Raw genomic sequence first — 24,875 nt, 5'->3', positions numbered from 1 at the left:
AAAATTGTTATCAAACTGGGCTGAAAGTACAAGTTTTGTTTATATTTGATCGAGTTTGATCAAAATGTGTATGAATAGTGGTTAAATCTATTTAAAATAAACTTTGTATGAAAAATATCGTCAAAATATATGTAAAATATTGAATTATTCAAATGGCTCTAACTTGCAAATCAGCAAATTTCTGCAAAAAATTTAAAGGTTTTATGTAAGATCTAAGGATGCTTTATGATGTGCAAAATTCGAAACGGCGGCGACATGACGCGACAAGAGTTGTTTTTCATGTTCAAAATCATCAAAATTACTAAAGTGTAATATTGAATAGTATTAAAACTTCAACCAAATATTTTTTTCCATTCTCATGCTCGATACAAGTGTAGAACCATAAGCTTTCAAATAGTGGGTAACTTTGGGGAAATATTGCATTCCGAAATTATAAATTTTGTGCTTTATTTTATTGTTACTTTTTTCAATTTTTTGACTTCAGCCAATTTGCCGTCATAAAAGTCATATAAATTTGAATTTAAGTTCAATTTCAATTAAGGATCATAATAATATAACACATGAGGTATATTTTAAAACAAAAAAAATCATAAAAATCTCAAAAAAGTTTTTGGTAGTTTTGGCCGCCCCTTTATATGGAGCCCGACCATTGTGCACCGGCCAAAGTTGACGCTTTGGCTACTTACACACTGGCATTTATACACAGAAAAAAATCCGTTCTCGTATCCGTGAACAGCAGACGTGAACTCGTCAACAACAAAAATACACCGTGAACTAGATCATGTTTATGTGACCATTTGTGATAGTTCATGGTGTATTTTTGACAGTTCACGTTTTCCAGAATTCTTTTTTGAGCGTGTAGTTCAAAACGCTTTCTACCACATATATAGGATTGCGTGTACAATACAAGGCAAAGCGTTTCCCGATGAGAGTACACGCGTTGGTTCTAACGTCACAGCGGCAAAGTGTAGCGTGGAACAAACTGTTGCACAGCATACATCGCGCTGATACATCAGTCCCACTACAGATTTCCCCACCGTGTAACACAAAAATGAACAGTGTTTTGGTCATGTTTATATTTTTCTTGAGAAGATATCGTAGTAAAAGCAAATTGTGAAAGTTTTAATAAGATGTGAACATGTTTCAATCCTCTGTGGTTTTTTGAATATTCGTATGGAAAAAGAGTTTGAAAACTTCTCAGCCCATTTTCTCAATGCCTACTTTTTTACAGATGAGACTACCTTGCGATTGACGGCAGTTTTGCACCAGCAAGTATGGCCAACCGATAATAATTCAAAAATGGTCAACAGGAAAACATTTTCCTATTACTTTATCCACGATGATGTAAGATATTCACAATATTCAATTGTCAAAGTCACGTGATATTCGTAAAATTAAACAGCACCGAACACGTGACTCTGATCCACTTTATTCAAACTTTGAACATTTTTTTGTATGATGATAATGTTCTCTCAATAGATGAAGTGATCCTGGAATGGAACATAAAAGTTTTAACATAAATCTTGAACTACAATTTCTTTGAAATCTAGTAGATTTGTTGTGCTAGCAAGCGCATGGTGCCTCCCATATATTCCCTTTTTTCTGGTGGCCAGAAGTGGGCGTGACCCATTTCGCATTAAGACGTTTAGCATAAGAATGTTTCGCATAACGACGCTTGTTATAATGAACGTTTCACATAAAGCAATTTCATAGAAGAACAGGTGGCATTTCAAAGCATTTTTTCACATAGTTCTCATTATGTCAAACATGCTTATGCATAAAGACGTTTCTTTATCCGAAATATACCGCCCATGCCAGAAGTCCATGGCTTTTATTGAGTTATATGTCAACACTAAAAAATAAATAAAAATGGAGTGGTGTTTGTATGTCACGAAATGGCTCGATAACGGGTCAAACGAATTCCAAACGTGATTCCTTCGCAGTTGCATTCCTCAAGGTTGCGACGTGTTTAACATTAATGCAAACTATGAAAACTAAGACCGAGTTGTGATGGAATCAAAGAACGGGGTAATAAGGATTTTCGTAAACGACCAATGAAATTTATCACAGATATTTCCAAAACAATGATAAGCGATTAAATAACCTAATATTCTTCAGATTCAGATGACGCCCGAAGCTGCACGTCGTCGGTTTCATCCAATCAGAAAGTCAAAGTGCGGGAGTTCATCGAAGAACTGTTATCTTCCATGCTAAACGGACCGCTGGACGATGTCTCCGTTGGCCAACTCATGGAAAATGAAAGCTGTAAGTATACTTTAGCAATTACCAAACCACACATGTGCCCATCGCTCGAAGTGACTCGAAAGCGATTGCACTGTAATTCACGTCTATCACCGAACTGAATGTACCGTACCGTAGCAAGCGCAGTAACAACTGCAGCATACCTGTAGGCGCATCACCTTCGTTCATTCCATTTACCACACGTTCCACTTCCACAGATTTAAAGGTGTTCCACAGGTATCACTCACGTTTGAGCAGGTGTCTGTACAACCTGGAGCTCTCGATACATCAGTCATTGTCCGGTAAGAGAGTAACTACCATTATCTACACACTACGCTTGCAAAAGCTTGAGAGCAGAGAATTTACTGTCTCGTGAGCACGCACTCTACCTTTCTGTCCGTTGAATGAAGTTATTGTCGTCGTCTGTGTTGATGTTTGGCTAGTTACCTTTAATTGCACCCATTTCAACAGCACGTGCACGATGAACTTCACCTCTTTCCGTCCTCGAGTATTTTTTTTTCCCTTTAGCAGTATCTGCTCTGTATGTTGGTTTGCGTTTGACGGTAATTCTATATTTTCTGAGGTTTTCAGTCATTTATGTTGTTTGTGAGATTATCTGTATTTTTTAGAAAACAAAACTATTTTCTTTCCTTCTTTTATTCTACGTTACCTATATATTTCCACACATTACATATCAAGCGTGTGCTAAAATAAGGGCGTAAGTTGCATGATTGATTTCTCTTCATCGATCCTCTCTGCGAATAAAGGTGGCAAGACGAAAGTTTGTCAGCATTTTTTCAGCTCAGGACGCAAGATTACATCGCTGCCAAGCGGTCTGACGTGAAAAATGGTAACAAACCCGCATCTTGTCACTTTCATTTACAGAAGAGAGGATCGATGAAGAGAAATGGATCATGCGACTTACGCTCTTATTCTATCACACGATTGATATACCGTTTTGTCTCGAATTCCAAACAGACTTATGTTCCGACCACTTGGTTTTGTATGTAGATTTTGTTGAAAAGTTAAACTGAAATATTTAATTAATTTAGTAATAAATGGTGTCTAATTACAACTCAATTTTAGTGTAATAATAGTTATTTATGCAACAAGGTGCAAAATGATGATTTTTTCAGCACGAGTCGTACATTTATCCAACGAGGCTCGCCGAGTTGGATAAATACGACGAGTGCTGAAAAAATCGAGTTTTGCAACGAGTTGCATACAACATTTTTTGCAATAACGAAAAATGCCGGTAAAGTTGGATTTTTGGGGATATTTAAAGAAAATCCACATGACCATCCATGCTTTGTAGCAACTCAGTATTTCTCAATCAGGTAGGCTGTGGAATGACTGTCACAAATTTTCCACTATTATTGCTGATTCTATTTTCAAAGACAGACCAGGTAAGGATGCCCTGCTTAGGATCTTCAACCATATTGTATATGCTGAATTGCCAAGATTACAAAAACCGCCCCATGACGCTCCCGTCCTTTTTACAGAGAACCTTTAAATCCTCTACTTCCGCAAAACTCAGAATCCCCACGGTCAACCTGCTTCTGATTCTAGGATCTGAATCCGATTTAATTCGGTTCGTCAAATGGATAAAGAATCAACTTATGTTCTGATTCTACATCCATTTGACGAACCGAATTGAATCGGATTCGGATCCTAAAATCAGAAACTGGTTTGAGAAAATAACAGCATTTCAAAAAATCACGTATGGAGGTGCTCCGACGCCGATTCGGTAACTTCCAAAACAGTACTGAAAAGTGCTACTTTTCGATACTGTTATCAGTGCTGAAAAGTAACACTTTTCAGCACTGTTTGTATCGGTAGGAAAAGTAGGCTGTTATGTAGGTCATTTCGTTGATAAAAAGTAAGCTGATATGCAATCGAATTGCAAAAAAGATATTTTAGATCCAGAGAATTGTGATGAGGCTTTAGTCTAAGGGCAGTTGAACCAGCTCCGATTATTGTATTAACGCAATTATTTCTTTGAGTATGTTTTTTTTGACGTTGGATAACGTCTTACGGCAACATATGGGGGTACAATTCAGAAAAACGAAAAATTGAGCATGTAACGAAAAATGGTCAGGTTTTGACCGCTAATAACTCAGTCATTTATCGATAGATTTTCAATATTTATCCATGAATCGATTGGAAATTTATCTACGCGTCGATCCAAATGGAGGACACTATTGATAATTAGCAACAAACTATTGAAATATCGTAAAACGTTGACCCCTTTCTTATCTAACCAATCACGTTCAAGCACATTTTTTGGTTCCGCTTCCCACTATAAAAGCGCACCGCACCCTGCTTCTTCCCTCATTCTTCTTTTTGCCGTCTGACTGTGAACACGGTCGGCGAGCAAATTTCGAGAGTCATTCGCGTCCTCAGTTCAGTTTTCAATAGGACGCGAATACAACACGCATTAGCACCGAAGAACCACGCATTAGCACCGAAGAACCACGCATTTCGGAGCCGCAGCAACTGAAGCCGCTCATTTGAGTGCACCAGCCAGCATAATCGTTTTCGGCCAGAAATCGTCGCTACCAGCCAGTGCTCCGCTGTCATTGCCATGCGGGAGGCTAGCGCGGTCATTCTGGTTCATTAGATCGAGCGGCACAGCCGTCACCTTCCATGTAATATTCCCTAATTTGTACGAGATGGCTGAAGAAAATCGACCAAAGCCGCTTGTTGAAGCGCACATCGTCATCCGCACCGCAAATCTCATCGGGCGAGGCAGATTGAAACCAGTGCGCCGTCAAAATGTGTCCGTGTTACGCAAATTCAACAACTCAATCGGCACTTTTCAGAGCCAACAAATGTGTTTTAAAGAGTTATTTGTATAATATTCCCTAATGTGTTTACCACATACTTGCTATAATCTCTTAATTCATCTCATAGCATCATACAATAATTGATTTATTACGAATAATTGACAATACGGCAATTTGAAGCTGTTTCCGAGGATGCTGCTGCAGTGCCGTCGGGTTGCAATAACAGCATAATGCTAATCTGTACATCCCCTACCCAGACATCAGTTTCATATAGCCTATTTCCCAGATAAGAAAACGAAGAATATGAAAGGAGGAGCATTATCTGCTATTCTAAGGGTATAAAGCATCCCTCCTTCATTGAATCTGGTTTCATTCTGTTTTCGCTTTCGAGCTGGTAAGAGCTCCTCCAAACCTGCTCAGCTCCTCGCTACCAGAGGCAAGCTGTTGTACGAGACGGCTGAAGAAAATCGACCAAAGCCGCTTGTTGAAGCGCACATCGTCATCCGCACCGCAAATCTCACCGGGCGAGGAGGACGCAACCAGTGCGCCGTCAAAATGTGTCCGTGTTACGCAAATTCAACAACTCAATCGGCCCTTTTGAGAGCCAACAAATGTGTTTTAAAGAGTTATTTATATAATATTCCCTTATGTGTTTACCACATACTTGCTATAATCTCTTAATTCATCTCATAGCATCATACAATAATTGATTTATTACGAATAATTGACAATACGGCTATTTGAAGCTGTTTCCGAGGATGCTGCTGCTGTGCCGTTGGGATGCAATATATTTTCTATTGTTAAAGAATGATTCAAATATTACCTAACGCAAAATTTTATTTTAAACATATATCTCTTCTAAATTCACAAACCATTACATTCTGGATTATAACTAAAAGAAGGTTGCAATTATGACACTTGACTATAATACAAATGCAGCAAATTAAATGGCGTCAACGTCATGCGGTCGTGTCTTGTACACAACCCCCACTGATTTTTTGTCAGTACCTAGAAATCTTTCATAAGTTCGTGACGGTCCTAAATCAGGAAATAGAAGAAGCTAACGTTATCCAACGTCAACTTAGCGGTCGTATCTCGGAAACAACCTCTTACTTTTTTCCTGCTGTTCGGAATTTGAAACAACAACAAATTCAGCTCAGCATGATCAATTCTTGTACAATTCAAGTCCTAAATATTGAAAAACATTGAAAATATGTATATGTTTTAATCTTTGATATCCCTACTGTTCGTAATTTGAAACATAACGGTATATTCATTCTCAATTGAAACACAATCTATGGTTTGTACAAATTGCAGCATTTTCTTTTGGACACTCTTTCCTGCAAACATACAAAAACTAACCTTCGTCATTTTGGCTCTCAGGCATGAGCAGCACATAAAGTTTTGCTCGTAACACTAGTCTTTCTCATTCTGGTAATAAATTTGACTGTCAAAAAATGCCATCGTGTCACATAGAGCTCCATCAATAAGGAAAAAAAGGTACGGGTCACGTCTAGGCAGCACTTCATTCTGTTCAGGAAAATAACGAACAAGCACACTAGTTATAGATTGACGTAGAGTTGATCCAACACGTTTAAATATACATCATTTTTACCAAGAACATTGAAATAAGATTAGCAAAATAACATAAAGGGAATCACTTTTGTAGAATTACGGTATCAGCGATATTCATTGCATTTTATTTGAATGCATGCACGGCAGTTCAACTTTCTAAAAAGTTTGAAAATTCGATGTCCAACTTCTGCCTTAATGTAGTGCAACCAAGATTAGGACAAATTTTATAGATCTTTGAAATCGCTAATTTCCACAATTTGGCATTGCAGAACTCAAACGCTCCGAAATAGTTCCGTGGATTTTTCTCCGAATTAATTAAAAATCTTGCTAATTGCTTCTCTGAACAGTGGTCTTTAGACTAAATAACTAATGCTACTTTAATATTATCATATTATATTCAGAATTTATCAAAAAATCAAAAATCTTGATGAATGTGAATTCCTGGAGGTATCTGGAAACTATCATTATTATCGAGATTTCTCGGCTGCTAATCAAGACTAGCACAACTTTTCTAATTTTAAGGCTTATAAATCTTAGAACAAATCTTTTGCATCAGCAGCGAAAAACTCAGTCTTTAAAGTTTTGAGAAAATTGTGAAGCCCCCTGTTTATCAAACCTAATGATTTAACAGATTTGCAACAAACTTTAGAGTAACAAAACGTTGTTTCAATAAAAAAAAAACTTCTGGGGTTCAGAATTAGAAAATCAGATGAATTTTAGAAGAATATGACTGTAAAACAATGAAATATTGTTGATATCAAACTAATTTGGACCATCAAGTGTACACGCTCCTTCAAGATGGGATAGCAGCTCAGAGTTACGACGATTCATGATGGCTTCGGTGCACTTATTCCTTGTAGTTCAAAAAACAAGTACACCAAATACGTCAAAATGATTCAATGCAAATGTGTACATCACACTTTTTCTACACTAAAAACCATTCGCACCATTTTACTTTACATACGTTTAGGGATATGGATTTCGATAAATTATCTTCAAAATTTCCCCTTGGTTGCGCCACTGTTTCTCAGCAACTTCCTTTTAAAGGTTTGAAGAATTTTTTCACTACAATATGATGATTTTGTACTTACGTGTATGAAACATTTTCAACATTTCTCCATAGTTATTTTCATATAAACATATATGGTCTTCAGATCACCTTTGAAAAGCCATCAATTAAGTTGAAAGTTCTGCGAAATTTTCAACTTTTTTTGGTGTTTTTTATCGTTAGGATGGTCTGTGGAAGGATGGATTTGCAAACTTTGTTTTGAATTTTTAATCGTCCTTATGCTAATGCCATTATTTTTTGGAGTCAGTCATAATCCACATTTGATTGGATCAGTTCAAAAAGATAAAGTAATGTTATGTGTAAACAATTTTTGTTAAATGAGGTATGGCTGAACGATCATGAAATGCAATAACATTACAACTGCTCATAAAAGCATGGCCTTCGCATATAGATTCACAAACCAGTACACTATTCCGTCACACAAAAATGTCCCTTTTTTAGATTTTTAAATGATTTATTATATGATATGGTGGTGAAACCATTTATGAATTATTGAAATAACGTTTTTCAAGCAATAACAGTCTTAGTAAGTGAGTACATGAATTGAAACTGACCGCACGTATCGGTATCATGCTCATTTTACACAAATTTCTTATTTTTGTTAGGCTTTTAATAGGACTTCTCGTGTTATATGCAGAGAAACTGATTATAAACTGTTGAAGTAATGTTTTCTTAATGATAGGATTCTAAGAAAGTGAGTGCTGGAATTGAAACTGACCGCACGAATAGTTATCATACTCATTTTATCCAAATTCCCCATTTTATAAGGCTTTTGATAGGACTTCCCTCATTATATGCAGAGATAACAGTCAAAATAAGTGAGTGCATGAATTAAGACTAAACGCACGAATCGATATACAGAAGGGACCCGATTTTGTCAGCCCCTCGATGAGTTTTAGGCTGACTAAATGGAAAACCTGACGAAATGGGGTAATTTTGTTTTGTTCCTGTTTTTTTTTCAAATTTTTACGTGTTACGTGGGCTTTTAAGGGGGCTACGCCCATGTAGCCAGTTTTTATTATCATTTTTATTATTCACGATTTTCACGCCAAAGCGATCATTATACGCTACTTCTGCCTTCTTGCCTTTTGTCTACTTCTCCTTTTTACATGAAACTTAAAACTATGCAAGATATCCACCCTATCTTTTCATAGTAAGCAAACTGAAGTCCTAAGCGCGTCCTGTTTTAATGTTGAGTGACGGGTCTATTTAAAGTCTTGGAAATTTACCTATTGGGAAAATTCTGAAGATTCAATTCGATGTGGTCCCCCGTAGTTATACATGATCGTTAAATTATCTATGGATTTCTCCCAGAATACCAAAATTTTTAAAGAGCTTCATATTAAAATAAGGCTCTTCTTGGAATTCTTTTAAGTATAATTCAGAGAATGTTTCATCCGGAGATTTCAACATAAATTATCCTAAACATTATTTGAAATCTCACCCAGAAGCGTTTTGAACATTTTTCAAGGATTTGACCTGGAATGTTTGTAATAATATTTCTAACAGTATGAAAACCAAGAAATTTTCTATAGTTTCCATGGACTTTTTTGGTGTGTTCTTGGCGCAGAAGTATTTATAAATTACATTACATGAAGTCGTGAATAAACCTCAGAAATTCAATATGTTCTTGGTGAAATTCCTGAAAATCTCGTAAGATAATTCCTGTAGAAATCCGTCGATAAAGCATAGAAATAAAAAAACTCAGAAGGGAAATTGGATGAATTTCTGAAGGAATCTTTGAAACAGTTTCTAGAGGAATATCGGAATTATAGAAAAATAGATTTTTTTTTCGAGTTTATGAAGTTATTGTGGGCATATTCTCAATAAAACTTTAGGAAGCAAATATTGAAGGAATATCTCGAGACATACTAAGGAAAACATTGGATGAATTTCACAAGGAGTAAAAGACGATAATTATTGAAGTCATTCCTTAAAAAGAATAGATAATTCTTTTGGAATGTTGGGTGTAATTTGTAGTCAAGAAAGAATGCATGAAGAAACTTTAATTTAGACGAAAAACTCCTTCGGTGTACCAAGTACGTTTCTTGAACAATTTATGAAATTATTGTTTAAACATTTTTAAAAGAATATCCAGCAGGATTCCACAGATTTATTTTTGAAATAGTATTAACAGAAATTCTTGAATGAACCTACACATCTTATTTTTTGTTGTCATGGAATCTGCTGTGTGAATCTCGTATTTTTTTGCAATTGTATACATTATTTAACTAGCAAATTGTCAGGTTACTAAGTAACGAAACACGATTTTATGATATTCGAGATCGCATTTCGCTCGTTTAATAGAAGCCGAGATTCGGCATACTATATTAAGCGCTTTCATGGAAGAACTCTGAGAACCATCTCCAAAAACACCTTACAATTTTGTTGAGGAATCTCTGGAGAACTTCGATGTACTCCCAGGAATAATTTATAGAATAATTTCAGGAATAATTGGAAAAACACGTTTAAGAAATATCTAGAGTAATATGAATGAAATCCCGAGAAGAATTCCCGGAAAACGAGGAGCTTTCTTTAATTATTCCAATGATAATGCTCTGCTGACAATATATTTACAGAAACTTTTTGAGTTTTCTATCAGATTTGATAAAAACTTTGAATAATTTCTGGCAAGATGTTTTTCCAAAGACTGATTGTTTGTTGAACTTCATAAGTTTTCCAATCTATCATGATGTTATTTTTGTATAAATACGAGCACTGAAGACAATCTTTGAAGAATTCAAACACAAGATTCGCAGGCAAAAGGCATTGCCATTGCCCCCTCTGGCTACGCACATGCGTGCATGACATCAAACATCATCATCAATTTTAATGTAAACGTGGTAAAACATGACAAAAACATTTTTTAAACAAAATCTGGTCAAAAAGCTGACAAAATCGGGGGCTATAAAAATCGGGTCAGTCCTGTAGTCATTTTTCAGGGCTTCTCATATTAGATGCAAGGCAACTGTTTATAAGCTATTAAAATAATGTTTTCTAAGTGACAACAGTCTAAGAAAATTAGTGCTAGAATTAATACTGATCGCACGTATCTTCATTTTTATAAATACAAATGAAAATGTGGAATGTAGGTAAAAGAGGGGATAAATATCCGTGCGGTCAGCATAATTATTGCACTTACATCCTTAGACTACTATCGCCTAAAAAAATCTTTACATAGCTCAAAGAACAACAGCAATATTTTTATTTTGTTAAAAATTTAAATAAGAAATATGTAAAAATTGAGCACAACAAAGATACGTGCGATCAGTTTAAATTTTAGCACTCATTTCCTTAGACTATTGCCTCTTAGAAAATGTTATTTCAATGATTCATGAGTGGTTTACCTATTCATATTAGAGTGAATATTAGAAGTCCAATCATACAGAGAATTTGGATCAATAAGCAAGATACCGATCCGTGCGATCAGTTTTAATTCATGCACTCAAAAACTTGATAAAATGGGAAATTTGGGTGGAATGAGTATGCTACGATCCATGCCCTCAGTTTAAGGTGATTATAAAACGAAGCCAAACCTTGAATTTTCAAGTGCACAAGACTGGAGAATCTGACAACAGTTCGCGTTGAAAATCAATCAAATTGCTTGCTTGCTGGAGGTGGCAAATGTGATAAATTTTCAACGCGGAGCGCTGTTTGCTTATCAAGACTTGTGCTCTTGAAAATTCGATTTGTTGCTTAGTTTTTTAATCACCTTGAATGTCAGCATTAACTTCCTCAGGCTCCTAATGTACGAGCTTGATAACGTTTCAATTCCAGCATTCCTATCCCTTAGAAAACATTATGTCAATAGCTTATGAACAGTTTTCCCGCATATAATATGATAAATCAAATGAAAAACCTGATGAAAATGGGAAAACCAGGTGAAATTGTCATGGCAACGACCCGTGCGGCCTGCACTCACATCTTTATACTCCTATCGTCACCAAAACGTTATTTCAATAACTTACACAGTTTTCCTGCATATAATATAAGAACTCTTATCCAAAAACCTAAAAAATGGAGAATTTGTAAAGCCATGCTGAAGGTGTCTGAGTTCGATTCCCCGTCGATCCAGGATCTTTTTCGTAATGAAAATTTCCTCACTTCCCTGGGCATAGAGTATCATCGTACCTGCCACATGATGTACTAATGCGAAAATGGCAACTTTTGCAAAGAAAGCTCTCAGTTAATAACTGTGGAAGTTCTCACAAAACCCTAAGCTGAAAAACAAACTCTGTTTCAGTGAGGACGTAATGCCAAGAAGAAGAAATAGTCTAACGAGCTCAAGGACTTATAATTGTGTTCGATTCCTATTGACGTACTTAATTGAACCATTTTAAATGTTCTAAAAAATGTAATATTTGATTGATCAATAAACATTTGTGGATCTCTTATTAACTTTGCTTATCTTAGTGATACGTGTGCGTGTTATTCAATCTCACCCGTATCTTAATCATTCCCACCCATGAAGCTTCCAGGCAGTTCGCTATAATCTTTATGATTTCATCTTCAAACGCCACAAGGTCAACCCTATTTCAATTTAACCCCCGGCTCAGCGCGATGCAATTCGCGAACGTGAGTGCAAAAGCGCAGCAGCAGCAGCCAATCGGAGTGGAAATAATTGAAATACGCGAGCGGGAAAACTTGTTCACTCGCCAACTGGATGGATGTTGGATGACCGGGGTTAACTTACATCATAGCTATACCAACCGGAAGCACCATCCTGAAACGGTTGTTAGAACATTCATCAATTTCGATAGACGACGGAGTGACGTGCATTCGGTGCCAATGTGCAAACTGCCAAACGGAATTTCCGTCAATAAGTTTGCTTCTAAGCTGGGAGTTGGGGCCTATGTCCAAAGGAGTTCAAATAATTCAGCGTTGAAAAAGCGAATACATCGAACTTGGACCGACTCGAATTTGGACCGACTGCATACGTTACAAAACATGGATATGTATAAATCAATTTCACGAACCGATGAGATAAAATTAAGGTCTCAAAACCAAATTAATCCCATTATCATTTCATTTGGCTTCCCCTTATCTAATACCTAAACAGCGGTGAACAAATTCGGCAAGATTTCCTAAAAGCATTAGTGGACGCAGTGAACACAGATAACGATACAGCAAATGTGGGCCGTCGCATCAGTTCACTAGTTAAGCTATCGCGAATACCCCACCTACCATAAATAGCATTCCAATTTCAATTCCCCCGAGACTTGGTTTGTTTTACGCCGGGCTTTCAATGTCACCACCGCACTATGAACGGGAACGCCGATAAGATAAAAAAAAACTGATTAGGGGCATCGATAACGTGGAACCGTATCGACAGTGGGGAAAGACTCAGAAATCAATTTCATCCATAAATGCCCTGAGCTCATTGGAACAAATGCTGCAGAGTTCATAATTGAAATATCCAGAGGGAAATATGTTCATGCTTCAGGAATGGGATGCTTATCAGTAGTTTTGATCAATTTCAAAATAGCGATGATATTGCCAAATTATATGAAATTTCTTATAAATTACAAAGCGGTACATTTTGTTTTGCCCCGAAATTTACTGCCGTGAATCACAAGTCAGTCCCATCTGTAAAAAGTAAGCATTGAAAATATGGGCTGTGAAGTTTCCATACAAATATTCGAAAAATTCCAGAGGATTGGAATATGTTCAAATCTTAATGAAACTTTCCCAATTTGCTTTTCACTATGATATCTTTCTGAAAAAAATATAAAGATGATCAAAATACGGTTCATTTTTGTGTTACACGGTGTAATGGGACCGATATGCAGTTACTTTTCATTATGGGACAATTTGACTTGCTGTTTTTCCTACTTTTTCCGAGCAAATCTTATTATCTCATTAGAGCAGCTGAAAGATTATTGGAAGATATGCTGAAAACAGAACTCAACTCCAATTTGACGAAAATTCAGATGGGACAGACATGCGATTCACGGTAGTTTATGCTTGCTGAATCTATTAAAAATGCAGATCTCGTCAATTTCAATAAACTTGCATGCAAGTTTACCAGTTAGTATGACGATTTCCTTAAATTATCGCAGAAACCAATTTTTATGCATTAAAAAATACTTCTATCTATCTAAGGGCTTGCACCCTATATTGAAAAACATCATGGTACTGAAGTTTCATTGAGTATTCTCTTTTCAATATTGCGGCATATCGATAATATACTGCTTATCATAATGATATGACCACCCATAATTTTTCGTTTACCGGAGAATATAAATGAAAATCTGATTCCTAGTTATGGTTAAGGGCAACGAATGTAAATTAATGAATGGAGAAATATTTTATCTCAATAAGTATTACGGATATAGAGGACACATGCGACAAATAAGGCTTTTCAAAAAGTTATGACTACTTTGAGAAACCAGATAGTAAATGGCCAGGTAATTCAATTCATTACAATTCTTCGATTTGCTAAACTTCAATTGCGTATTAATTTTTTGATAATATTGTTGCCAGCAATCTAAAATTACGTTAACCGATAAAAATAATTAAAAAAAACTAAAATAAGCAAGAAATCACGAATAAATGTGATCACAAATTTTTCAACTCGATAGTAAATGCTACATGTGGAACACAAGTGAAACATGTTTATGTCAATTTCGAACATTCGAAAATCATTCCACTCTCGTGGAAATGGATACAGGAAAAGTTTTCCATTAATAGGAGTAAAAGAAAACGAACTTTTCACAGCAGTGGAAGCGTGTAATTATCTATTTTCGCTTGCGCCTAATTCTGAAATTTTGAAAGACGTTCTAGGAATATTGTGGCAATATTAGAAATCTGGTAAAAAATCTAGAATTCGGGTGGGAATGGGATTCCGGTTGTTGATTTCTTGGAATTCTGTGGGAATCTTTAGAATGAATACCTTTCATGGAAAAATCTATGAGATTTCGGTGGAATTCTTGTGAATTCTGGTGTAAATCTTTGGAATTCTTGTAAAAATCTTTGAGATTCCGTTGATTTCCAGTTGCTTTGAGATTTCAGAGCAAAACTTTAGTATCAATATTTTGAATTTCGGTTAATATATTCTGGATTCCGATAAGAAGATAAGAAGAGAAGAAGAAGAAGATATCGATAGAATTCTTAATAATTTCGATGGGAAACATGGTGTTTCAGGGTGGATTCTCATTGAATTCTAACGATTACCATCAGAGTCACTACATTTCCTATTAAAATATAAACATTCCCACCTGGATTTCAGAAGTCCCACCAGATCGAATTTATTACAAGATTTCAACGGATTGAATGAAATACAAAGTTTAAAATGAACAGCAATTTTTCTGGACTCACAAGAATGTTTAACGAAGATTTCTACCAGAGTTCCAAAAAAAATCCTTCCTTAATTTAACTACTATTGTGAGAACTGATTTTTAATTCTAGGAATTCCTAGGATACTACCAGTAACCTTATCAGTATAACAAGAATATCACAGAAATACTTAGAATTTCCGGAATTCAACATGCTGTCAAAAAAACGCAGCCTCAAAATTTTACCGCAATTTCACCAGAATTTCAGTACTGATCTCAAAAATGCTAGGAATTATGCAATTCCTAGTTAGATTGCTGTAATCTAAAGATTCCTTCATAGGACACAGATTTCAAGCTAAAATGCCTAAATTCATTTAACACTGGCGTTGGCAAAGACTAGAAACCACCCAGAAAAAAAAAACTTTGGAGTAAACTTATCATAAAATCATGCAATTATGTGCATGACTTAACGCTGAATTTTACATGAACTTTAGTTTATGTGTAGCAGCAGCTGACAGCTCACGTATGTAGTACAGTCACTCTATTCACGGTCTGGCAGATAGGACTATCAGAGCCAATCGAACATGTCAGGTAAAGAGTGCTATGGATGTTTAAATCAAAACAAGAAAAAAAAATTGCATTACTGGAAGAGCTAACAAAACTTTTTTGCAGCTCAAACAAAACGAAGTGCAGCTTAAAAATATTCGGCGAGATTTGACATTTTTCAAGAAAGAAGGCCACTTGAAGGCTTAAACTTTTTGTTCAGTTTTCAGCGATTTTAGTGAAATTATCACGTTGTCAGTTCTTGGGATATTATATCAGCTATTCTATGAAACCCCGATCTAGTGGGTCACCGAATTCCGTGAAAATTTGCTACTTTGTTCCTTATCCGAAATAAGGATACACGTGTTTTTGGATTTTTGGATTAGGGTGACCAGAAAAATCGCGACTTTGCTAAATTTTTATTTTAAATAAAATCATAAATGTTTTTACATGAAAAAGTTATGATTTTTTTTAAATTAAAATTTGGCAAAGGTGCGATTTTTTGGTCATTTTTATTTCGGAAATGGTCACCCTAATCAAAAAATCAAAAAACACGTGTATCCTTATTTCGAATAAGGAACAAAATAGCAAGTTTTCACGAAATTCGGTGATCCACTACATCGTTTTTTTCATGGAATGGCTGATATATTCGCCACACTGTGAATAGAGTGACTGTAGTACGTAATAAACGCCTATGTTCGAAAGTAGTACGAATTACATGTTTAAAAGGTTTTTTTATACATACCAAAAGTGTAGAAAACACTCTGTATTTCGTCTTTGAATAGAGGCTGCACGATTTTTATTCATACCACCCAATAAGTTTACGCATAACTCGGAGTATCACATTATTTATATTGATTAAAACAACGTTAGGAATCTTTTATAAGAGAAATTAGCGGAAGTAAACTAGAATTATTTGGCAACAAACAGGCAGTGCTGAGTTTGCTTAGCGTCGAAGAGAATGTTGTAACACTGACATGACTTTCTCATAGTCTCAAAATGTATTTTGTTTCGTTATAGACCTTTGAGCTACATTTCCAAACTAATAAACTACAGGAAAAAAAATCAACAAATTAATATCGCATTAAAAAAAATGTAGAAGTTAATCATTTTAATCCGTGTCCAAAACGGACGACACAGTGAATAATAAAAACAATCATTTTGTATTTTCACTCTTCGTAAAAAAAACATTTACTGAAAAAATATTAATCGGATTACATTACTCCACAAGAAAAAGTTCAACACAAACGTAAGGCATGTTCGTTTGGCTCACGCTTTGAGAGCTCTCGCTGCTCGATTAGCTCATACTTTGACGGTAATGTCAGTTTCCGCGAATCTCTGTTATGAAGGATCGCTAAACACCGTGATATATCATGTTTGTTTGATGATCTAAGATATATTTGCTAAAATTACAGTTGAATCAATACAAAAAAAACGTCGAATCTAGAATCACGCATTATGTTTCATTTTATACAAATCCTATTTTATAAGTCGAGTCTACCAAAATGACTCGACTTAACTCATTGTCGACCGAAAAATACGCTCGGCACTGCTTTGTTACTCGAGTTATTCGTCAGTTGTAACTTCATGTGAAAGAATTACTATGGGAGTCGACGGGTGACTTCTGAAATATTCCTGCCTACTTTAAGGTGGTTATAAAACGAGGTCAAACTTTGAATTTTCAAGTGCACAAGACTGGAGAATCTGACAACAGTTCGCGTTGAAAATCAATTTTCTTGCTGGTAGTAACCAATGGGATAAATTTTCAACGCGAAGCGCTGTTTGGTTCTCAAGGCTTATGCTTTTGAAAATTTGAGGTGTGGCTTCGTTCTATAATCACCTTAGTTGACAGTGACTACAGACGAGTCACTCAATTTATAAAATAGTCCCCTGAAACACAGCCCTATTGTGTCGAAAAATTGTATCAGAGTTTAAACAGTCCAAATATGTATTCCTACTCGTTTTCCAACATAAAATAAAACAAGTAATAAAAATTTTGTAAAAATCTGACAACACTGTTTAGCTTACCACTTCATTCGTATGATACAAATATAAAAATGACTAGGCCTGACAGATGTCTTTTTATCTACACTCTTAAAAATAATGAAAATTACTCTGGACGTAATTCTGGTTATGACTGAATGACACATGATGTAAGTGGTGGAACGACACAAAAACGTGTCCTTGAAGATGTATTGAACAAAAAAATGTAATTTTAAATGTTAAAGGACACGAAAACGATGGAACTGTGATCGACATTTCCCGAATCAGACACTAACGTTCTTGAAATTCGACACAAATTTACGTCATTCGGCTCGCTTCTTTTATGTGCATCCCAAAGGACGTAAATCACATTATTTTTTGGTACTGTGTATATATAAATAAAAATTTAAATAAATAAAAATGTAATGGTGTTTATATGTCATGAAATGGCTTGAGAACGGGTCAACGTACGTGATTATTCCACTGTTGCATTTGACTAGGAATGCGATGGAAAGTTTCCGAAATAATAAAAAAAAACTGGAGAAAAATTATCTGCCTTTTTTAAGGGAAATTGTATGTCATTTTGCAACAGCCTACTTAATGGCAAGACGAAGTTTTCCGGGACCACTAGTTCACGAATAAATAACATGATAGACGAATATCTTGAAGTTTCACAAAGGAAGAAACGGGGACATCCGTCTCAACCGTTCCATCGAGAGGAATAGGAAAGATCGCGGGAGTGGCGCGGCTTAGAATATTAATGCACACTTCATCTCCTGTTCCCTCCCTAACGGCCTTTAATTTATATCTTCAAATGTATTCCTGTGTGTGTTCAGAACGCAAATATCGAATGGAACACAGAAAGCGGTAATATTTTCTACAAGAAATGCGTAATCGTTGCTTAATATCCTTTGATGGTTTCTCTTTTTTAAAGCACATTTGGTCATGATCAAAGCAAACAACAATCTTGGATGTAGAAAAAGGATACATCGCATGTTTTAGAAAAGTTTCGAAAACGGGGTACCAAATATGTTATTGTTCATATTAAAACAAAAAAATAGGTTTCTTCGAATGAAAATAGATTGATTTCGAATATTATCAACCCACAGCACTTATAATACCTTCAATTTTCAAAAGAAATGTTTTACTTCATTTATAATTGCTGAATCTAGCAACCCTTAATCCCCTAAACTCTAAAATTGTTAATAAATCTTCGAGCTGTTTAGTGGAATTCCTATAATTCAATGAAAACCCCGAATTTAGTACTATACCATTTAATTCCACTAGTGTGTATCCTATGACAGATACGCGTATTTCGACCTCAACTAGTGACTGGCTCTTGTCGAGTCTGCCAAAGGATTAAAATTCTAGTGGAATTAAATGGTATAGTACTAAACTCGGTTTTTCATTTGCTTAAAGCTATTCTACTCAACAGCACAAACAGCTTTATTATCGAAGTCTATCATATACTATAAAAAAATCATCAACGATTTGCTAGGTGGTCCAAAAGATTGGAGCTTTGTATGCAAAATCGTTAAAAATATGTATATGGGATTCGGTGTGAACGTCGCTATTCCAGCCAAGCCTTAGAGTGAAGAACGAAACAGGTACATTACATGACGAGTCACAAATTCATCCAACGAATTTCGTCCATCATAATGGCAGGAAACCGGTTCCAACGGTCAATAGCAAAAATGACAAATGTTGGCAAGCTGAATTCACGAACGATTTTCGAGAAACGAGTGAGTAATTTTTTTTAAACACTGCTGATTGTTTGCCTTGTCCCATAATATGACATTCCGAAACAACACGCTAGAGATGTCCCAAATCAGATGGAACCAATCATCGGTCCCTTTTGCATCAATCTTCATAACAACGAACAGGTTGAGAGATAGCACGTGTAAATAGTCTTCGCACTACTGGCCGACAGCCGCGAGCACTATCAAACTAAGGAACCCATCGCTTGCTCATTATCTCTTTCCGTCTGTCTCCCACACTAAACTTGTAGGTTAGGGTGTCCCAAGAAAAAATCAGTGACTGAAAAATTTTTGAACTTTGAAAACAAATCGTTTAGATGTTTATGAAAAAAACATGCCATTTTTGGTGAAAATTGTCATATTTAGAAGGTTTGTGAAGATGTGTTCAAATCATTTATTCATTTTTTATGAGCGTTTAGGGCGTTCGTGCTGTAAGATATTTTGAATACATTCAATATTTAGCCAACAAAACATTTTGAAACGATTTTTGGAGCATTTGATATTATGTATACAATGCTCACTAGTTCTCATACAAATTTAAAAAATATTAGAAAACATTTACAGTCAATTCTCCCTTACTCGATATTGAAGGGACCATCGAGTTAGGGAGGTATCGAGTTACAGAACACAAAACCAATGTAACTGCGATCCAAAGGACCATCAAGTTAGCCATGAAAACCAACTTTTACTATGGTTCTCTAACTCGATATCGAGATACAGAATATCGAGTAAGGGAGAGTTAACTGTACATTCTAGGGTTGAGCACCATAACTATTCCGACATCGACTTCGTCTGGGACACCCTATTGTAGGTATATCCCCCTGAGAGCGAAAAAAGTCACCGACTTGCACCCTTTCCCTCAGCAAACCCGTGCTCAGTTTGAGAGCTGCGTGCGAATCGCCAGTCCGTTGTCCTCCCCTTGTTCGTGTGGCTAAATCGCAGTAAGCCCTGCGCCTTCGTATCAAAGCTTTTGAGCCCCATCATCGCGCGTCATCCAAGCAAGCGAGCGCGCCGCGGAAAAGGCGGAAAAGGCTGAGCTGAGACACGCAACTCGCGGCGCGAACGCCTTCCAGTCGTCAGTTCTGAATGGGGCGCGAACGGTTTCAGGCTCAAAAAAAGCTCTCGCCGCCGGGTTGTGCAAAATCGGAATCGTCTCTCTCTTAGGTCGTGTGATAATCTGTTGGCGTTTGATGTGACTGTGCGATACAATCTAGGTGAAAATTCGGGGGAATCCTTGATCAGGACATCCGCTGCTTCGGAAAAGTGATTAGAATAGTCGAAGACTTCTTAGGAAACGATTGAGTGGATCAATCATAAGTTTGAATCTTTTTAGAACTTCGAATAGATTCAAAGGATACAATTTCTGTATGATAGAACATCCAATACTGCTGCAGTGAAAAGTATAAAAACGTATGCAAGTTGTTTGCCAAACAAATAAATCGGTTGAATGCGGCAAATTATGTATTTCTCCGGTTAAACTTGAAGCAAATAAGAATGAGATTTCAGTGGCTGGCTGCCTGGCGCTGTAAGAAAGGGTGGTATATTGGTGCTTATCAGCGAGAAAAATCTTCTGTTGGTCAGATAAAACTCACAATGGAGAATGGGCTTGAACTAGTCCATTAACGAAAGGTGTTCCCAGTTTGGGATTAAAAACCTCAGCAATAATTTCGTCTAAGTGCAATGTAATAAAGATAATCAGTAGTATAATTCTAATGAATTAGAACAATCAACATTTCCCGGGCAGGCGGAAAAAAGCTTGGTTATCGCAAATTTTGATATGGATAGCTAAATGTGATATTAACTTGATATGTATAAGAGATAGGGGATTTGAAAATGATTTCTTAAATTTGCTCCTGGAACAACATTGGCATATCATATTTAAGTAAGTAAATGAAAAACCGAATTTAGAACTATACCATTTAATTCCACTAGAGTTTGTATCCTTTGACAGATACGCGTATTTTGACACTGAAGACAGTTGAGGTCGAAATACGCGTACCTGTCAAAGGATACAAACTCTAGTGGAATTAAATGGTATAGTACTAAATTCGATTTTTCACTTATAGGTATTTCACTAAACAGCTCGAAGATTTATTATCATATCATATTTAGCTATTGTAAGATCTGACCAATAACTGCAAGCTATTCATTAGATCTGCAAATATCAAATTTTGCTAAGGTCAGAAGAGTTCTAGGTACAAAATTTTGATATTGTCTTCAGATCTTTTATCTCTTATGTCAATCGAGTCAATATCACGTTTTATTGTCAGAGCATCTCGGGTTACTCTCTGTAACAACATTGTGAGAATGCATTTTTTCTTAAAGTTATAAGCAGACATTGAAACTAAAAAATCTTGGAAATTATTAAAAATTATGTTCCTGTATCTATGTAATTTGTCGCATAAGATCAACCTTAGGACAATCTGTCTTCATTGTTTCGTTTCAAAACATTTTGCCTTGCCTTTAAGGTTCTCAAGTAAAATATAGAGCTCACGACTTTTCAAAAACTTTTAACCTAATATGATTCAGCGGAATGCCTCTAAGAATTTTTAGTAGAATTCATGAAGTAGTTTCAGGAAGCTCTCCGGAAAACAGGTTAACTGACATTTAGTCTAATGACATGTGCCGTAACCCGTTTCCGCCTATCATGAAAAACTTCATAATGCTGGCATTTCATCAACTTTCGACGGATTTCCTTCGTTTTAGCTCCAGTGGAATCGTCTGGATGTCAAGTTTTTTGATTTCTAGAGAAATATTACCAGTTCACAGTGGTATCTATATGAATAAAAATGGAATGGTGTTTGTATGTCACGAAATGACTTACGAACGGGTCAACGGATTTAAATTATTCTTTCTCCGTTTTGTTTATCAAGGGTTCCGACGTGTTCGTGTGTATGAAAATCTCAGGATATTCACCGGGAAATTTGGAAAAAACGAGCGTGAACGGAGCTGCCATTTTGTATGGAATGTTCAATAGCGTTTTTCAAAACCCTACTTGATGGCAAGACGAAGTTTGCCGGGACCACTAGTAAAATATAAATATTTTTAATATTTTTTTGAATGTTTTAACACCAAGATAAATCCTATCAAATCTTTCAAAATGGGGGACTGTCGTGAAATTTCCTGAAGTTTTAGAAAAAAATATTGAAAAAATAAAAAAACATTTTCTACACCGAAAAAACAATGATTCAAAACTTTAAAGTCGATTTAAAAAAAACGACCATTTCAGATTTTGATCATCCTTAAGCAAAAAGTTTCGTAATTAAATTTACTAAAAGTCGTCCATACATTGCAAATTGGGCATATTTTAGGGAAAAAAGTTTTTCTAACAACGAATTTTTTAAGCCCAATTTTTTTTTTTTTTTATTTCGCTTTAAATAGTCTAGTATGCTCATATTTTGAAGTGATAAATGAGTTTTAATCACAAAATAGATTATATTTGTTTTATTGGGAGTAGTTAAAAGAAATAAAACGGAATTATACAGAGTTTTTTTAATTAAATACAATTGATCTCGCACCAAACCGCTTATGAGAAAATGAACTCCGTCTAACAATCCGATGGGTTTTTAATGGTTGGAAAGATATCACAATAATATTTTATTTCTTTTTTGGTCAAAGCCAATCTTAACAGGTGTCTGGAAAGGGTCAATATTATGCTTATAAAAAAAAGTCGTGGTTTTTTTTTTATCATGCATCATTATTTTTCTTATTGCTATATATCCTAAAACGTAGTATCTGCACATGAATATTTACATTATTTTTGGGCTTTACTGAATAAATTGAATATTTTTGGTTCATCCTCTGAATTGGTATACCGTTTGGCTGCAATTTGTGTATCACTAATAGGCATAAAACAATGATATTTTAGGGTACCAGGGACAGTTTTAACCTTATCAAACAATTCCATCAATTCCTCTGACATTTTAACATACTGTTCATTAGATATATAACAGAAATTTAATTTGGTGATACATGTATCAGTTTGTTTCACTGCCCAGTCGAATAGTTCTCGCGGAGTTGCGATTGTGTTTCCATAGTCTTTTGCAAGACTAGCTCTTTTTGCCATTCGCTTGAGAGTGCCACCAATAGCGTCACAGGGGCCTTTGCCGTGGGATGTGGCAAAAAAGTGCCATTCTGCTTCCAATCCATATATTTTCTTGAAATTACATAAGCTGGCAAAATTTTTTTTATTTTTATAATGAGCTGCAGCTCCATCTGACATAAAAATAACTTTTGAGAAATTTATTTTTTGTTTAAACAAAATTTATCAATTTTGAAACAAATAGCTGAACTGCTACTGTATCATGGGTCAACACTTCTGATATTATAATAAAACTAACGTTTTCCAATTTATTATCTTTTTTATGGTAAATCTCGAATGGGTGTATCGTTGCTTGGGAATTATTCCAGTGATATCCTTGAGCAGCGTTTTGTATGATAAAACTATAATTTTCAGAAAAGTCGCTAATTACCAGTATTAAGGAGTTTTTTTTTTGTTTCGTAGAAAAGAAGACTGTTCTTTGCAAATAAAATCATGATTTATTAGCTTATCAACTTTCTCCACGAAATACGTAAAAAAATTTTCAACAGGCTTTATTATAGTTTCTAAATAACAGCGATCGGTGGTGAACCATTGCTGAAAAACTACATCTTGTTTGTCGCTTTCCTCTAAAAGCGAGATTAGTTCTCCTGTAATATTTTTTTTGGAATTACACTTTTCACATTCTAGAAAAAAACAATCAGTCGTTCTTACTAAAACATCGCATAACAGTTTTTCACAAATTTCTGCCTGAGAGACAATTCCTAAACTGTTAAGCATTAATTTAACATTTTCGTGGTATGTGCACACACATACATTGTGAATTCCTGTGCTATCGAGAAGCCTACAATGTTTAGGCCTCAACATAGTAAACAAAGTAAAACCAATTTCTACATTTTGGCATCTTTCTTCAAAAATCATGTACGCCTCTTTAAGAGACATCATCAATAGACGCTTTTGAACTTGTTCTTTACTACCATTTCGGTACTCAGAAACGAAGTCATTGGCTCCTGGCATAGGCCTACTAATATCATCACTATCAAAGAAATCAATAACAACCTGTTTATCTGTTTCACTAATTCCTTGCCCACTTCGAGCCCTTGTGGTACATAGAATGCCCTGTTCATTCACAAGTTGTTTCACTTGTCTTACCATGTAAATTGGTGCCTCGAACTCCTCGACAATTTTGTTGATCGACCACGACTTAGGAAGAACCGATAATATTTTCAACTGGTCATTTCTGTCAATACCAGGTGAGTTGAATTTTTCTTTCAACTGATTGATGATTTCCTCGAATGCCTCCACCTTGTCGACGTCCATTGCATCCATGCCTAGTATGTCATGACGTACAGCTTTGGTGATCTCCACTGACTTTTTAATTCGATAGTCTAAGCTCCTCATGTTTCTCGACGAGATTGGGGATAAATTCAAAGTTTCAATAATACTGTTGAATTTTTCCACGTTGTAGGGGCCTAGTAATTCATCCGCTGATGGGACGGATGGCAAAGATGAACAGGACGGGACTGCTTCTGAAATATACAATAATGTCGAATTAATATATTGATATGGGTTCTATGTAAACAATCATTGTCGTTTAATGTGCTGCAA

The 24,875-nt window shown here is 35.7% G+C and overlaps 1 protein-coding gene across 18 annotated transcripts in view; it reads left to right on the top strand.

Annotated features, from left to right (window-relative positions):
• The window catches only part of LOC5566116, a 212,565-nt gene that overhangs the window by 110,913 nt on the left and 76,777 nt on the right, over positions 1-24,875 (top strand). For 12 of the 18 annotated variants that reach the window (XM_021839730.1, XM_021839715.1, XM_021839714.1 and 9 more), the window contains 2 exons: positions 2,119-2,265; positions 2,460-2,543. In XM_021839730.1, coding sequence (XP_021695422.1) covers positions 2,119-2,265; positions 2,460-2,543 — 231 coding nt within the window. Of the gene's footprint in view, positions 1-2,118; positions 2,266-2,459; positions 2,544-20,272; positions 20,443-24,875 lie in introns of those variants that run through there. The other 6 variants (XM_021839725.1, XM_021839726.1, XM_021839724.1 and 3 more) reach the window with 3 other exon arrangements.

Source organism: Aedes aegypti, chromosome 2 (genome assembly GCF_002204515.2).
Source record: "Aedes aegypti strain LVP_AGWG chromosome 2, AaegL5.0 Primary Assembly, whole genome shotgun sequence".
Lineage (NCBI taxonomy): Eukaryota > Metazoa > Arthropoda > Insecta > Diptera > Culicidae > Aedes > Aedes aegypti.
Note: the sequence above shows the minus strand (reverse complement) of the source record. Positions and strands in the feature narration are given on the sequence as shown.